The sequence below is a fragment of the Paroedura picta genome, chromosome 7, assembly GCF_049243985.1.
Source record: "Paroedura picta isolate Pp20150507F chromosome 7, Ppicta_v3.0, whole genome shotgun sequence".
Lineage (NCBI taxonomy): Eukaryota > Metazoa > Chordata > Lepidosauria > Squamata > Gekkonidae > Paroedura > Paroedura picta.
This window is the reverse complement of record NC_135375.1, coordinates 96,503,955-96,520,000: the sequence shown is the minus strand read 5'-3', so window position 1 is coordinate 96,520,000 and position 16,046 is coordinate 96,503,955. Positions and strand designations below refer to the sequence as shown.

Sequence of the window (16,046 nt, the reverse complement as noted above, 5' to 3'; positions counted from 1 at the left end):
TCAGTAGTACAGCATCTGCTCGGCATGCAGAAAGTCCCAGAATCTGTAGCTGAAAAGATCAGGGAGCAGGTGATGTGAAGGGCCTCTGTTTTATGTTGGAAGTGAAGGACTTTGCAATGCCTCAGACTTCAGAGGGAGACTACAATAGGGTCAGAGAGAGAGAGAGAGAGAGAGAGAGAGAGAGAGAGAGAGAGAGAGAGAGAGAGAGAGAGAGAGAGAGAGAGAGAGAGAGAGAGAAGCTCATACACAAAACATCCTTTCATTCTCTGCTCTGTGCTATCCTACTCAAGTGTATGATGCGATTCTCAGGGCATCTTCCTTCCCTTGGCTTTTGATGCCTTTTCTCTACACACTGTCAGATCTCCATCTTAGCATCAAGAGAGCAGGACATGGTTTCCTTATCATCAGGGATTCCCTTGGAACACTGGGGTGATGCGAGAGCTCCCCAGGGGTTTATGTGACCTCTCCCCAAAGTTTGGATAGCCACTGACATCACTAGATGTCACTGGAGCCCATTTCCCCTCGTGCTCTACAGGCCTAGCCTCTTTCTCCACAATGGAAACAGTAAATGATCAACAGATAGACTGGCTGGCTCCCACCTCTTACTTCTGCACCCACTTCTCTGTCCCCACTTCTGGGGTGTTCAGCTCCTCTTTCTCACTAACTCCCTGACATGGATGATCCAGTTACTTCAGTTACTTGAAGCCTGAAAAATCCTTCAGGAGTTCTTCAGTGAAAAGGTTGAAAGAGGCTGCCTTATAATAAAGTGCCCATATTAGTTTGAAAAGACAAAAGGAGTCTATTTATTCATTTGTCATTTTTCTTGCCTGTGCGCACACAGAGACCACAAGGCCTCTGATGTCTTCTGAGCCATTGGGAACTCTGCTAATTACTGGGAAAGGAGCTAATATTTCCAACCCTTGAGACCCTGGAGAGTCACTGCCAATCAGAGCTGGCCAAAATGTCCCTGATCGACCAACCGTCTGTCTCGGTATAAGGCAGCTGCATGCAATGCATCTTTCTTTCAACCTTGTTAGTTCCACTGGAGACCAGAGGTGGCAGCTGTTTCGGCAAGGAGAGGAAGAACAGGTGGGAGAACCACGAGAAGCAGAGAGGGAGAAGTTGGTGATTGGGGTGAAGTTAGCCTGGATGCTGTGGAACAGCATGGGGATATTTGGACTATATGTTGGGATATTTGGACTAAACTCCCATAGTTTAGCAGAGTGCACAATGTTTCAAGCAACAGCAGAAATCATGTGTTCCTTGTGTGTGCAGGCAAGAAAACAATAAATTTTTCCCCACTTTTCAAATGAATTTGACTGCTTTATTGTAGGAACCACATTTCTTGGGCACTAATCTAATCTAACTAGGATGGAGGGAGAGGCAGGATTCTATGTCCTGCTCTCAGGATACCACGGATGGTGAGGTCTGGCAATGCGTGTGAGAGGGATATCAGAACGGAAGGAAGGCTGTTCCGAAAGAACAGCATTCTACATATCAAAGGGTTAGCATCAAAGGAGAGACAGGAAGGCTCTTCTGTGCCCTGGCCTGTCCGTTCTTCTTACTCTCTCATAGTTCCCCTCTGGAGTCTAAGATGCAGGAGATATTGCAAAGTCCTTCAATTCCAAGAGGCAGGGCATTTTCACAGCTAACCACTGGTCCCCATTCCCAGAAAAAAAATGCCCAGTGTATTTTCCTCCAGTGGAAAAAACGATGGAGGAAACCTTTGAGTAACAAGCCACAGGAAGGGGGTTTTAGACCAAATCTTTACAGCTGCCAAGGCCCCAAGTCGGGCGGATAAAGAAAATGGCCAGAGTGTCTTTTATTTACATTTTTTACATCTGTTGTTAAGATATCCAAGGTCTCTATGCCTTTTCAAACTTCAGCCTCATTTCTACATCACTGCAGAAGAATACCAGATGTGCGCATCTGGTTGTTTGTGTTTTCCCAGTGGCAAAAAAAGAATTGTCACCATCTTGATACAGTGCCTGTCTGATTTCCTAATTTTTTTTCCAAGCACAGCTCTGCACTGTAGGTCAGCAGAAAGGCAGCCTTCTTGGGAGGGAGCTATATTTTTTGGCTTTTCAAAAAGCAAATCTGGCTCATGTATTGCATGATCCGTCCACTTGTGAATATTATTTTGCCGTTTCTCTTACTGCTCGTATAACTGATAAGGGGTGCGATTCCCCCTCAGAGTAACCAAAGAAAGCGCCACAGAGTTAAGGCCAAGCGCACGGCGTGCTACACACAGAACCCCCCCCCACTACACCCCCAAATCTAATTTATGAAAATGTAACTGTGCCCACGTCGGCAGTGAAATGAGCAAAGCTCCAGCCTAATCTCCTATTGGCTGAGTCGGCAAGAGGATTAAAGAGTGTGAAAAGCACCAGCGGGAATGAAAGGAGCTCTGTCAGTTATTTCTCGATGTAGCCGGAGTATTGTAAAGCAAACGGTGGGGACGGAGGAGCTCAAAGGAATTGCAGGTTCTCTCAAAGCAATCCGTCTTGTTGGAGTCCCCCCTCCCTTCGTTTCGCCAACTTTTGCCTCCAGAGCGATTGACAGGGGCAGAGAGGCTGGCTTTGTCCAGAGAAAGGGCCACAAAGCCGCTGATGAATGGACGTGATTAAAGGGGCAAGCGGCGGGATGGGTACGACTCTTGGACAAGCACAGGTCTTAACCTTAGGGCTGGCTGGCATTCTCACGGAGAAGTGAGGACATGGTCAGGAGGTGGGGGATGATTTTCGCCTACCCACCAGTTCTAAAAGACATCCTGCTATTACTTCTGAAGGAGTAAGCCCTGTTGGACAATGGGCATCAGAACCAATATCCCCCCTCCCAATAGGGGAAAAAAAGAAAAGAAATCACTTTGCAATCCCCTCGGATCCCTGCAAAGCTCATTAAAAACCTATTTAAAAAAAGAACACGCCTTAAAGGAACTATCTGCTTACGGATTGTAAGAGAAGCAGCTGTTATAAACAAGACGGCTCCCAGAGGAGACTGTTAAATATCACCCCACTGATTATACATGAATAAATTAGTGCCCCTCTGTTAAGATATAATGAGGTACTTACTGACACATAAATGCCTCCTCTTTGGCTAGGCTTTCATTATCATTAGAATTGGGCTCAAAACAATAGCAGGCTGAGCACCAATAAGTCCACTTAGACAAAAGCGTACGGATGGTTTATTTGCATTCGTCTGGCAAACACAAAGAGGGAATATGCTCAGGCTGCCTTTATGGAACCACATCTCCGTTTGGGGAAATGCACGGGGCGGGGCGGACACCGATCAAGCCACGAAAAGTTTAGCTGCTGCTGTGGCTAAGGGTATGAGCCAGGGGTAGTCAAACTGCGGCCCTCCAGATGTCCATGGACTACAATTCCCAGGAGCCCCTGCCAGCAAATGCTGGCAGGGGCTCCTGGGAATTGTAGTCCATGGACATCTGGAGGGCCGCAGTTTGACGAGCCCTGGTATGAGCATTCAGCTTGGTTCAGGTTTTGTGCTGCTATGCAAACCTGCTAGGGTTGCTAACCCTGGGTCAGTTTTGTTGAGTCCAGAAAGTGACAGAAGTCCCACAGAGACGGTGTGAAGGTCCGAGATAACCTCAGGTTGCTTTGGTTTAAAACAAATGAGTCAAAATGTTGGTCATGTTGTGCCTGCAGACCCAGAATGTATTGGAGATGGACAGAAACAGAACTTGCTCAAGGTGTACACTCTCACACTATGGTCATTTGAACAACTCTGGACACCATCAAGATCCTAGATGTGATCCTGGACGGTTTTCTATTTATGGTCACAAATGTTGCCCACCAGGCGTCTTAGCATCTTTGCCAAGCATGAGAAATCACACCTTACTTGACAGATTCCAGTCTAGCTACAGTGATCCATTGAATAGTCATCAGACTGGACTACTGCAACTTGCTCTACATGGAGCTGCCCTTGAAGCTGCTCCAGACCACAGCAATGCTCTCCCAGCTACACGGGCTCCAGATTGAAGACCCTAAACGATCTGGAACCTGCATATCTGCAGGACTGCCTCCTCCCCTACATTCCCCAAAGGGGACTAAGATCTAGAACTGAGTAGAACTTGTTCAAAATCCCCAGCCCCAAAGATGTCAAACTGGCCCACTACCCAGTCTCAAAAAAGTAAAAAAGCACTTCAAGATTGGGGTCTCCCGGAGAACTGCATGGGCAACGATGACTCTACCACACCCCTTTCAGCTTTCTGAGAAAACAATAATCTGCTTCTGATTCGAGCGTCCTCAAGAAAGCAAAGGTTCTCCCAGGTTCAAGACTTTCCCCAGCATAAAGGGACACTCCCATGAAACAGGCTCGATGAGACTTCTAAAGTACTATACGGATGCTAAGGATTATTCATCAGAATCCAGGCTGCATGTACAAATTCCTCAAGTCTTCCATTAACATCGCCTGGCTCTTCTGGAAGTCAAGCCCAACAAAATCAAGATACGCTTTGTGAGCTGCAGACGTGTTCAGGGCAACCACAGCCACACAGGCCGAGAAGCGGCCCGACTGCAGACAATTTAAGGTACAATGGCAATAATTCTCAAAGGAAACGAAATCCTGCTTTGTGGGAAATCACTGGGACTCGCTGCTTATTTTGGGAAGGGGGGTGAACAGAAGAATTTCTAATGTGCAAACATAACATGAGAAAAATCCCAGCAGCTGCAGGAAGCAAAAGAGGCACAGCTATACACAACAAATTCACGTAAGTTGACAAAAAAGAGTCGGGCAGCACATCAGGGACAAACAAATGTATGATGAAGTAGAAGAAGAACTGGCTTTTTGTACCCTGTTTCTTACTACCCAAAGAAGCCACATAGCAGCTTACAAACACCTTTCTTTTCCTTTCCTCACCACAGACACCCTGTGAGGTCGCTAAGTGAGGCTGACAGAACGAAGAGACCTGCTCTGCAAGAACAGCTCTAAGAGAAACGTGACTGGCCCAAGGTCACCCAGCTGGCTGCAAACCCAGTTCTCCAGATGAGAGTCTTCCACTCTTTAACTTCTACACCATGCTGGCTCCTTCTGCCCAGATGCATGGAGCGTAATCTAATCATGACACATCATGCATGTGATGAAGTGGGCCGAGTTTAAACCACAGTGGGAGAGATCATTGTTTAGAACAGGGGTCCCAAAAGCTTTTGAGCCTCTGGGCACCTTTGGGTTTCCAAAACAGGCTAGTGGGCGCAAACACAAAATGGCTGCCACAGGAGGCGGAGTCAACCATGCAGAGGAAGCCAAGTGCACGGGATAAAGGGGGTCATTTCAAAAATACTGGGAAAGAGGAGTGAGAAAATAAAACCAACACTATGGTGGTACCTGCCACTGAAACCATGTTACTTTAACGTGCCCAGCCAATCAGAACTTCAGTGGCTAATCAGATGCCCTGCTGAGTGACTGCCAGTAAAGGTGTCAGCGGGGGCCCTGGTGCCCATGGGCATCAATTTGGGGACCCCTGGTTTGGAATTATAGATATTGTTTGAGTTTTCAGACTAACTAATCAGCCACTGTACCGTGGATACAGTAGATGAGCAATTGGGATGTGAGTGTCCTGCATAGTGCAGCGGGTTGGACTAGATGACCCAGGAGGTCCCTTCCAATTCTATTATTCTATGATTCTATGACTGACACATGTCTCCTTTTATGGTCTGCTGGGCTGGCATTCTGGTTTCCATGCTCTAGGCCTCTGCAGGCAGTGTAATTGCAGACTCTTCCCTTTAGATACTGAACCACCCCCTTGGTTTGCAAACCTACTTCGAATGATGGTTTCAGATGTGTTTGCTGGCGGATTGCAAATCTTGGCTTGTTGATAAAATCAGGGCACCAAGTTTGCTGAACTAAACAGTTGGGGCCAGGATACTGAAAGAGCGGCTTTCTCCTGCGTATAAATATCCTTGCTATGATCACAGAAGCAGTCCTTTCCCAAGCCTCTGCACTTTCCGAGGTTAGGTAAGATCCCTTGGGAAAGAGCCTTCTCTGTGGTGGCTTAAGAGCCTTCTCTTGTGGGGGTCCCTAGAATTCCCTCCTCCCAGAGATCCTTCTGGCATGTCACTTGCCTGATTTTAGTCCCCTAGAGAAACCCTCTCTTTTTGTACAGGGTTTGGACTCATTCTTTTTTGTAAATGATATCTGTGCGATTGCAGCCCTGAAAGTTTTCTTCTGTATCATTGCTTCTATTAGAGATCATGAAGCTGATCAGTTAAGAAACTGAGGCATAAACAACCATCTCAGTGGATCCCTGAAATGCCATTTATAAGGCAATATGACCAAGTCAAGAGTGCACATGGCTCCTGGTCTCACAGGATGCTCTTTTTCCCCCCTGGGATGACTGCTGTTCATGCCCTTGCAGCTGTCTCCAATTAGAGCCTGCTGGGAGAGCACCACCCAACTGGGGGCTGGAGATGGCCAGCAGAGGAAGCATCCGCAAGAGCAGCGGGTCTCCGCTCCGCAGGATGTGTTTGTGCTCCTTGTGGAAGCTCAGCACGCTGTTCCGCCATGGCGGACTGCAGGTATGAATATCAGCAGGGTACCTCCCTGGGCTGCAGCACAATGCATGCTTGGACTATGAGGATTATGAATTCCGAAACAGCATAGCCAGATACTGAAACCAAGAGCTTGCAATTTTTCTACTGCAAAAATATGTCCAGGGACAGCAGAGGGAGAGGATCCCCAAGTCCAAATCCAGGGTAACGCCTTTTATTCAGACCAACCCAAACACAACCTATTGCATGAGCTTTGGACGATGGGGTTGGTAATACCACACCAGCTAAAATTCAGCGCCCCCTGGGCAAAAGTGTCCATCTAGAACAATGGCTTTGGAGTGACATCAACGGATCTGACTCAGTCTACCATCGTAGATACCTTTTCTGATGTGGAACACATCTTCTGGTGCGCTTAATGAAACGGAAACACTCACGGACGTGCCAGAAGACCCTGGGAGGTAGTCAGTAGTGGTGGCGGCGGCTGAGGAGGCTGCCCTGCCATGGCGGCACCACCTGCAGAGTCCAGGGCAGCCACGGTAGTGGCGCAGGCAGCCCAGCTGTGGTAGTGCTGCCCGCTGAGTCTGGAGCAGCCGCGGTGGCAGCGCAGGCCGGGGGAGCTGCAGAGGCTGAGGCAGCCACAGCACCACTGCCCATGGAGGCTGGCCCAGTTGTGGTGCTGCTGGAGCCCCAAAGGAGATGCACAGCTGCCAGCTGCAGTGGAGGACTGCCAAACATGGCAGCTCACCTGCTGCAAGAAGTAAGGTGGGGGAAGGGAGGGGTGAATGGGGGGAAGGAGTCTCAGTGCGTGTATGTGTCTCGGGGGGGGGGGAAGGGTCCAGCGACAAGGTTGGGGAAGCGCTAGGTAGCTCAGGAAAGGGCAGGAGGAAGTGGGGGAAAGGAATCTGTGTCTCCGTGTGTATGCGTGTCTAAGAGAGAGGGAGGAGGGAGGGACCAGGAAGCATGATGGGGAAGCAAGAGGGAAGGGGGAGAGGCAAGGGCGGAGTGTGGGGGCAAAAGAGTCTGTGCTACGCCCCTTCCCTTATGTTGATGTGTTCCACAAAAGGGGCGAGAATCCTTTTGTGAGTTCATTTGCTACATTCAAGTCAACAGGCAGAAAGGATCAATCTGTTCTCCTTACCCTTAAAGCAGTGCCTTCCCCAATTTTAGACGCAGCCACCATGTTCCATTCCTATATCTCCAACTCCACACATACAACCAAGTGTATTCTCTACACAGAAGAGTATTATGGTCTTCAAATGCCAACATCGTGGTGGTTCCTGGCCTGAAGGAAGGGCATCTGGCCTCAACTGGAATCAGGGCCTTTTCAGTCCTGGCTACAACTTGGTGGAATCAGTTGCCAGCCGAGATCCAGGCCCTGACAGAACTATACAAATTCCACAGGTCCTGCAAAATGGCGCTATTCCACCAATCGGATGGCTGAGGACGGAGCAAATAAAATCACATGGGCCTCCTGTCCTTCCCTATCCAGGACAAAATCCCACCGCTGAACACATGGAAAAGTAGCAGGACAATGGAGTAATCGATATATTGTTTTACTGTATTTTAAACGGAATGTTAAAGTTGTATATTGTCCCAAGCCTGTCCACAGAGAGGGGCAGTCTATAAATGTAATAATCTATACACATATGAATAAATACTAGCCATTTGATCTCGTGTAGCACTTTCAAAACTCCCCCCCCACCCCCAATTCTATGAACAAAGGTTGAGTGGCTGAAGGTAGAATTTCCCACCCACAGTGCCACTAACGTTGATTTGTTTGCTCCATCCTTACTTAACCTCAAAAATGACAACATGGAGAAATCAGCTAGAGAATGTTCTTCTCCAAGGACGTGTCCTTATTCAACAAAAGCAGCAGCAAAATATCGAAAGAGAGATGCTGGTGTGAAATGGTTACCCTCGACTTTATTGGGAGGTTTGGCTCTAATTGTTTTGGCTGAACTGAGAAAAGGAATTTATCTCCTACTACAATCAACACAGTACAGATGGGATGACAAGCGTGTCGTAGACTATAAGAGCCCATGGGATCAGATTGGTGGTCCATCCAGGCCAGAACCAGTGTGCTGGCGTGGTTGAGGGCGGTGAACTCTGATCTGGAGAACTGGATATGATTCCCTACTCCTGCACATGCAGCCAGCTGGGTGACCTTGGGACAGTCCCAGTTCTCTCAGAGCTCTCACAGTCCTTCCTTCCTCCCTGTTCTCTCAGAGCTCTCTCAGTCCTTCCTCCCTCACAGGGTGTCTGTTGTGGGGAGAGGAAGGGCAGGCGATTGTAAACCACTTTGAAACTCCTTAGGGAAGAGAAAAGTGGGATATAAAAACCAACTCTTCTTCATCCTGTTCAGCACAATGTCCAAACATTTGCCCTGGAGGGTTGAGCAAACAGGATACAAAGGCTGAGGCCTTCTCCTAATATTACCACCTAGAAATTGGGTTTCAAAGGTTTACTGCTCCTGTAGACGGAGGGTCCCTTCAGGCATCATGGCTAGTAGCAACTGGTACTCTCCCACTGAATCAAATACACAGGAGAGCACTCGACCAATTGCTACTTTTAAAACCATCCATGCTCCTGGCCATCACTATTTCCAGTGGCAGGGAAAGTACCTCTTACCTTTCTTTTGGCCCCTTTGTTGTTCATTCTCTTCCCAGCACTTGTGAATTTGCCAACAGAAAAAGTGCATGAATGCTTACAGGCCACATGCTGTCCATCTGTATGCCCCATGACCTCTGGATGGTTTTTGCTCCAACAGGTAAACACAGCCACATGTGAGCACAAACACTCTTTTGTAGCCAGGTTATCTTAGAGAGAAAGATTCCCCCATCCCATTGCTATCAGATCCTGAATATATGACATTTCTTTATTTCCTCCCCTTTATAACTGTGCCATATCTTGGCTGACCAAAGGAAACAACCCCCCCACCCAGAGTCCAGGGGCATCATGGAAACCAGCTTGATGTAGTGGTTAAGAGTGGCAGCCTCTCTTCTGGAAAGCCAGGTTTGATTCCTCATTCCTCCTCCACTTGGAGCCAGCTGGGTGACCTTGGGCCAGTCACAGTCCTCTCAGTGCTCTCTCAGCCCCACTTACCTCACTGGGTGCCTGTTGTGGGGAGAGGTAAGGGAACAACATTGCAAATCCCTTGGAGAATCTTTTGGGCAGTGAAAAGCAGGGTACAAAAAACAGTTTCTCCTCTTCTCTTCTTAGACTAATGAAATTTAGTCCCAGGGTAGGTTTCTGAGAGCAGGAACAGATTTCACCAGAAGCACCCAAGGAGATATATTTATACTTCCGCTTATAAGCAACACAAAGAAGGGTGTGGGGAGATGTTACAAAGGGAGGCTGGTGAGGAATAATAACCAGTCACAGGGAATTCAGCCTGTTCAGAGTGAGCAAAGAAACTTGGAGATGGAAAAAGCATGATTAATATAAAATCAGATGTAATCAAGGAAAGTGCAGTGAGAGACCATACAGTGTAGTGGTTAGTTATCCTAGGATCTGGTAGAGCCAGGTTCAAATCCCCAGCCTTGCCATGGAAGCTTTCTAAGTGATTGTTGGCTAGTCACAGGCCCTTAACCTAACGTCATAGAATCACAGAGTTGGAAGGCCATCTAGTCCAACCCTCTGCTTAATGCAAGATCAGTAAAATGTACCTTACAGCAGCGGTCCGCAACCTTTTGCAGGCTGCGGACCGCTGGGCCAGGGTGGGGGGAGAGGGCAACCTGGGGCCCCGTGCACGAGCTGCAGCCCCGGCACAAACGCGCATGCGCGGACTCACCGCACGTGCGCATTTGCGTCCAGCGGGGGCGCAAACGTGTGTGCGCGGCAGCGAATGCGCTGCAAATGCGCGCATGTGCAGACTTGCTGTGCGTGCGCGTTTGTGCCTCTGCTGTAAGCAAACACACATGCGCGGCATTTGCGCTGCTGTCATGCCGGTGGCCGCGGCTCCCTCTCCCCGCCCCTCCAGGCCGCAAGGAAATCGGCCGCCAAAGCGGCCGATTAGCTTGCGGCCCGGCAAGCTTCTCTTCCCCCCCCAAAGCAAGAAGCTTGCTGGGCTGCAAGCGAGCTTCCCGCTGCGGGGGGAGGGGGCGGGAAGAGGGAGCTGCGGCCTGGGGACCACTGCCTTACAGGACTGGTGTAGTGGTTAAGAGCAGCGGCTTCTACTCTGGTGAGCCGGATTTGATTCCCTGCTCCTCCACATGCAGCCAGCTGGGCGACCTTGAGCCAGTCACAGTCTTGATAGTACTGTTCTCACAGGGCAGTCCTGTCAGAAGCTCTCTCAGTCCCACCTAACTCGCAGGGTGTTTGTTGTGAGGAGGGGAAGGCAAGCGAAAAATGGGGTATAAAAACCAACTCTTCTTCTGTTGTGCAAGCAAAATGGAGGTGGGGAGAAGGTTGTAAGCTACAACAGGTCCCCAATGTGGTGAAAAGTGAGCTGTAAATGAGACGATAAGTAAACAGGGATGGCCCTGGAAGCCCAGGGGGGCTATGAAGAGGCAGGCAAGGGCAGACCGCCTCTGCTGGTCTCTGGCCTGGAAGACCCTAAGGGGGTTGGGCATCCGTCGGCTGCTTCCTGACAGCCCCTCCGTCCTCAGCCTCTTCCACCCAGCCACTTGAAGAAGACCATAGTTACTGAGAAAAGGCTGGCTGCGGTCCCTCCTCCTTCTCTCGGGGCAGAAGCAACTTTTCAGCCCCCCTCCAAGTGGGTGTTTAAAGGGGCCTTGCAGCCCCGCATCCTTCCCAAGCCTTCTTTACAACACCCCTCCCACCTCCAGACTGGGATCAAAGGTCTTCGAGACCTCCATTTCTGGTGAGGGAAGAGAGTCTCTCAAAGCGGCTTCCATTCGCCTTCCCTTCCTCTCCCCACAACAGACCGGGAGAGGTCGGTAGGGCCGAGAGAGCTCTGACAGGACAGCTCTGTGAGAAGAGCTCTGAGAGAGCTGCGACCAGCATCGGGTCAGCCAGCTGGCTGCATGTGGAGGAGCAAGAAAGCGACCCCCGCTTTGCACCACGCTTTCACTCTGGAAACCTGACCCTCTTTTGGGTCTCCTGGACTGGCCTGGCGTCCCTCCTCCCCGGAGCTGATGTTTTCGTACAACCCCGAGGAAACGAGGGGTGCGACGAGGGGACAGCTGGGACCGCCCGCAGAAGGATGGACACGTCTAACGCGGAGGAGGTCAGCAAGTGTGCAGAAAAGGGGGAAATGGGTGCGACTAGGAACAGCCTCGCCCGTTTCTCCAGCCCCGCCGTGGGGGGGGGGTCTCCTCCCTGCCCTCCCGCCGTCCCCCGCCTTGGCTCACCGAGCTTGCACTCGCCGTCGTGCTTCTTCTGGACGCGCTCCCGGCCGGCATGCAGGGCGCGCCAGCTGTGCAGGTGGAGGGCGCACACGCTGCCGTAGGAGCGCCCGTCGGAGCCGCACACGGCGCCGTCCTCCTCGCACACGCACCGCCCGGTGCCCTCTTCGCCGCCGCCGCCGCCGTCGGCCTCCGCCTGCCCCTCGGCCCGCTGGCTCACGCACACCAGCTTCGGGCCGCAGCGGCCGCCCCGCGCCCCGCCGCACCGCTCCCCCTCGACGCCCAGGCAGCGGCCGCAGCAGCCGCACTCGTCCCGCGCCGTCAGCTCGGGCGCCGCGCACCGCACCGGCGGGCAGAGGTCCGGCTGGCAGGCGCCGCAGCCCGCGCCCTCCGCGCCCCTCGACGCCAGGTGCAGGCAGAGCGCCACGAGCGGCAGCCAAGGCGCCATCCTTCGGCGGTACAGAGCGAAACACACGAACCCCGAGCCGGCCAGCCGCCGTCTGGAGGGCTCCGGCAGACCCGCCGACCCCAGAGGAGGGAAGGAGCCCCGCCCCTCCCACAGACCACGCCTCCCCGGCACCGCCCCCTCGGACGGCCCCGCCCCGAAAAGCCGTCGGGGCCCTGGGGGTGGGTGGGCGCGAGAATGGTGATGTTGCGGTCGTTGCCTGCCTCTTCTATCATTCTCATCATCATCTTGAGCGTCGTACCTGAAAGGGCTCCGTGGCCAGTTTGACAGAAGTTTTTACAATTATGCATTCTCTTGATTCATTCGTGGCGCCTTCTCCCCTCCCCAGTGGGGACCCCGGGGGGCTGACGTCACGCTCCTCGCTTTCCTTTTCTCCTTACTACCACCCTGCAAGGTAGGTTTGCCTGGGCGCCTGTGAGTGGCTCAGTCTCCCCCCAGCCCCCCAATGGGGATGGGGGGATTCGAACCTGGCGCCTCGTGGGACACTCTGACCGCGACCTTCTGCTGGCTCTCTTAAAAAGAAAAGAGAACTCGGATGCAGGTGCCTGCCTGAGGGAGGGAGAGACAGAAGGAGAGTGGGAGAAGGAACCAGGATATTGATGTAGGGGGAAACAAAACGGGCAAACAGTGAGGTGGGGGAAAGATCGTCTGCAGGTGAGAGTTTTGGGGCTTTAGAAAGAGATCTGGAGGTTTGGGAGAATAATTTGAGGCGCATGACCGTCCAGGCTGAAAAAAGGCAGACCTCATGGTGCAGCTTCTTAGAAAGGGGCTTGGAAGCGTTTATAAACTGGAAACTGCGGGAACAGCTGCCCTTCCCGATTGACGTCCCCTTCCCGTCCCCTGTTTAGAACTTAGAATTTAGATTAGTGGGGTCACACTGAGTTATATTGTGTGATTTTGTATTTATAATGTATTATGTTGTCTTGTATTGTTACCTGCCCTGAGCTTCTAGGAAAGGCAGGTAACCATAATAGATTTATTTAATAATATATACTTGTATATGGTACATGTAAGATCCTCTTGTGGTGCAAGGCAGCAGAAATGCTGTCTGAAGCTGTCTGCCCATGAGGCTGGGAGTTCAATCCCAGCAGCCGGCTTAAGGTCGACTCAGCCTTCCATCCTTCCGAGGTCGGTAAAATGAGTACCCAGCTTGCTGGGGGGTAAACGGTAATGACTGGGGAAGGCACTGGCAAACCACCCCGTATTGAGTCTGCCATGAAAATGCTGGAGGGCGTCACCCCAAGGGTCAGACATAACCTGGTGCTTGCACAGGGGATACCTTTACCTTTACCTTTTTATATGGTACATCCTCATTGGAAACACTGGGTACCGTCCTGGTTGGATGTATCTCAGAAAGGATGTTGGAGCACCTTCCCTTTGAGAAAAACAAGAGATAAAAAGGTGAACCCTGAGGGGGAAGGAATGTGAGAGACATTTCTAGAATTCTGCACAAGGTGGAGAAAGTGGATAGTGTGTGTTCTTCCCTCCCTGTAAAAGTAGAACTCAGAAGCACCCTATGAAAGTCAATAGACTGAAGCCTGACAAAAGGGAATGCTTCTTTGCATAATGAGTTCTTACACTGGAATTCTCTGGCCAGAGATGTGGCGACACCCATGGACATCTGTTCTGTTAGTGGACTCAGCATCTTCATGGTGAATGGGTTTGTTCACAGCAACTGCAGAAAGGGAGCGTCTGAATCTAGAGGGAGTATGTCAGTTTTAGGAGGCAGCATAAAGGGGAGATTTGGGCCTTTCTGTCTTTTTTACTGGCCCTTCAGGGCAACTGGTTGGCTACAGGATGCTTGGATTAGAAAGACCCCTGGTCTGATCCAGCATCACACCTCTTCTGCTCTAGGATGAAATGGCCCAACTATGTTGACAGCTCCAAACAGGTCACTATCAGTACTATCCTGGTCGGCTTCACAAGCAGAGCTGTTTTTCTGTGCCCCACTTTTTGCTACCCAAAGGAGTCTCAAAGCGGCTTCCAATCACCTTCCTCTCCCCATGAGAGACACCCTTGTGAGGTAGGTGGGGCTGAGAGAGCTCTGAGAGAACTGGGACTGGCCCAAGGTCACCCAGTGGGCGGCTTGTGGAGGCGGAGTGGAGAATCAAGCCCGAGTCTCCAGATTAGAGGCTGAATGCTCCTACTCACTGCACCAAACTGCCATTCAGCTTACAGGGAACGTTCTCATTGGGCGGCAGCCGCGATTAGCCATTGCTAGTGACTGGGAACAATAATAACAGAAGAAAGAAGAAGAAGAAGAAGAAGAAGAAGAAGAAGAAGAAGAAGAAGAAGAGTTGGTTCTTATATGCCGCTTTCCCCTACCTGAAGGAGGCTCAAAGCGGCTTACAGTCGCCTTCCCATTCCTCTCCCTAAATAGAAATGTCTTATCTAAGAATAGATGAGAGCCTCTTGTGGCGCAGAGTGGTAAGGCAGCCATCTGAAAGCTCTGCCCATGAGGCTGGGAGTTTGATTCCAGCAGCCGGCTCAAGGTTGACTCAGCCTTCCATCCTTCCGAGGTCGGTAAAATGAGTACCCAGCTTGCTGGGGGGTAAACGGTCAAGACTGGGGAAGGCACTGGCAAACCACCCCGTATTGAGTCTGCCAAGAAAACGCTGGAGGGCGTCACCCCAAGGGTCAGACATGACTCGGTGCTTGCACAGGGGATACCTTTACCTTTACCTTTTAAGAATAGATGAGACATTTCTATTTACATTTATGGTTAAATTGTTTTAATGTTTATTATAGCCTAGGATAGGTTCTTTCTTCTATTACACTCATTTCGAACCGTCCTCTTTTCGTAGTGGCTGGGAACAAGCAGGCGCCAGGGCTGTTGGGGGTGCCCGTGAGCGGGGCCACCACACCTGTGCCACTACACATTCGGATTGTGTTGCCTACCCCTGCCTGTCTGAATGGGACTCCCCAAGTCTCTCCGTCACCCTGCTTCACTTAGCGCTATAGCAAGCGGTGGGCTTTTTGTTTTAGCTTGGGGGTTCCCATGGTGCTCTGGGGCAGACCTCATCCTGCTCTCTTGAAAAGTGAGGTCACCGCCCATCTGGGCTGTCCCGCTCATTCCTTTGCAGTGTGTGCTTTTTCAGGTAGTTCAATCCCCGGGCAGCATTGTCCAGAGGGGCAGCCTCCAGAGGAGCTTTGTGCCGGACATAATAGCTGGCAGATTCCCACGCCCGCGTTAGCTGGGCTGAGACGAACGAGCGCTTCCAGCCGGCCTCTTTGAATGTGGTGGGAATGTTTTCTTTTTAAAAATATTTTTATTTTGTTTTCTAATTAGTGACGGAGTAAAGACAGAAAGGATAGGAAGTGAGCGTTTACAAACGCGTCAGAAATTCACTCCGGTGTCTTTGGAATTCCTCAGCTGGCCTGTGGCTTACAACAGCTGTTGGTTTGGCCATCCCTGCCAGTTTCCTGATCCTTTCGCACCAAGAGACTACCTGCGGCTCCTGTTGTTGTTTCCATCCGTAATGTGGTGGGAGCGCTGAGCTTGGTCGAGGCAGGTGCAGGGTCATCCCCGGCCAAGTTACAACCTTCGAAATCCATCAGAGCTGATGCTGGCTGGCCAGTATAGACTGAGGCAGGGGTAGTCAACCTGTGGTCCTCCAGATGTCCATGGACTACAATTCCCATGAGCCCCTGCCAGCAAATGCTGGCAGGCGCTTATGGGAATTGTAGTCCATGGACATCTGGAGGACCACAGGTTGACTACCCCTGGTCTAAGGTCCAAGTGGTGCATGAGCAAGGGCATCTATTACTGTA

At 51.0% G+C, this 16,046-nt stretch overlaps 1 protein-coding gene across 1 annotated transcript in view; it reads right to left on the bottom strand.

Annotated features, from left to right (window-relative positions):
• IGFBPL1 (insulin like growth factor binding protein like 1) overlaps positions 1-12,326 on the bottom strand; it is a 42,524-nt gene extending 30,198 nt beyond the window's left edge. Inside the window, exon 1 of the mRNA XM_077345524.1 lies at positions 11,816-12,326. Within this exon, the coding sequence (XP_077201639.1) occupies positions 11,816-12,257 (442 nt within the window). The 5' untranslated portion in view covers positions 12,258-12,326. The remainder of the gene's footprint in view (positions 1-11,815) is intronic.
• Between the last annotated feature and the right edge of the window lie 3,720 nt (positions 12,327-16,046).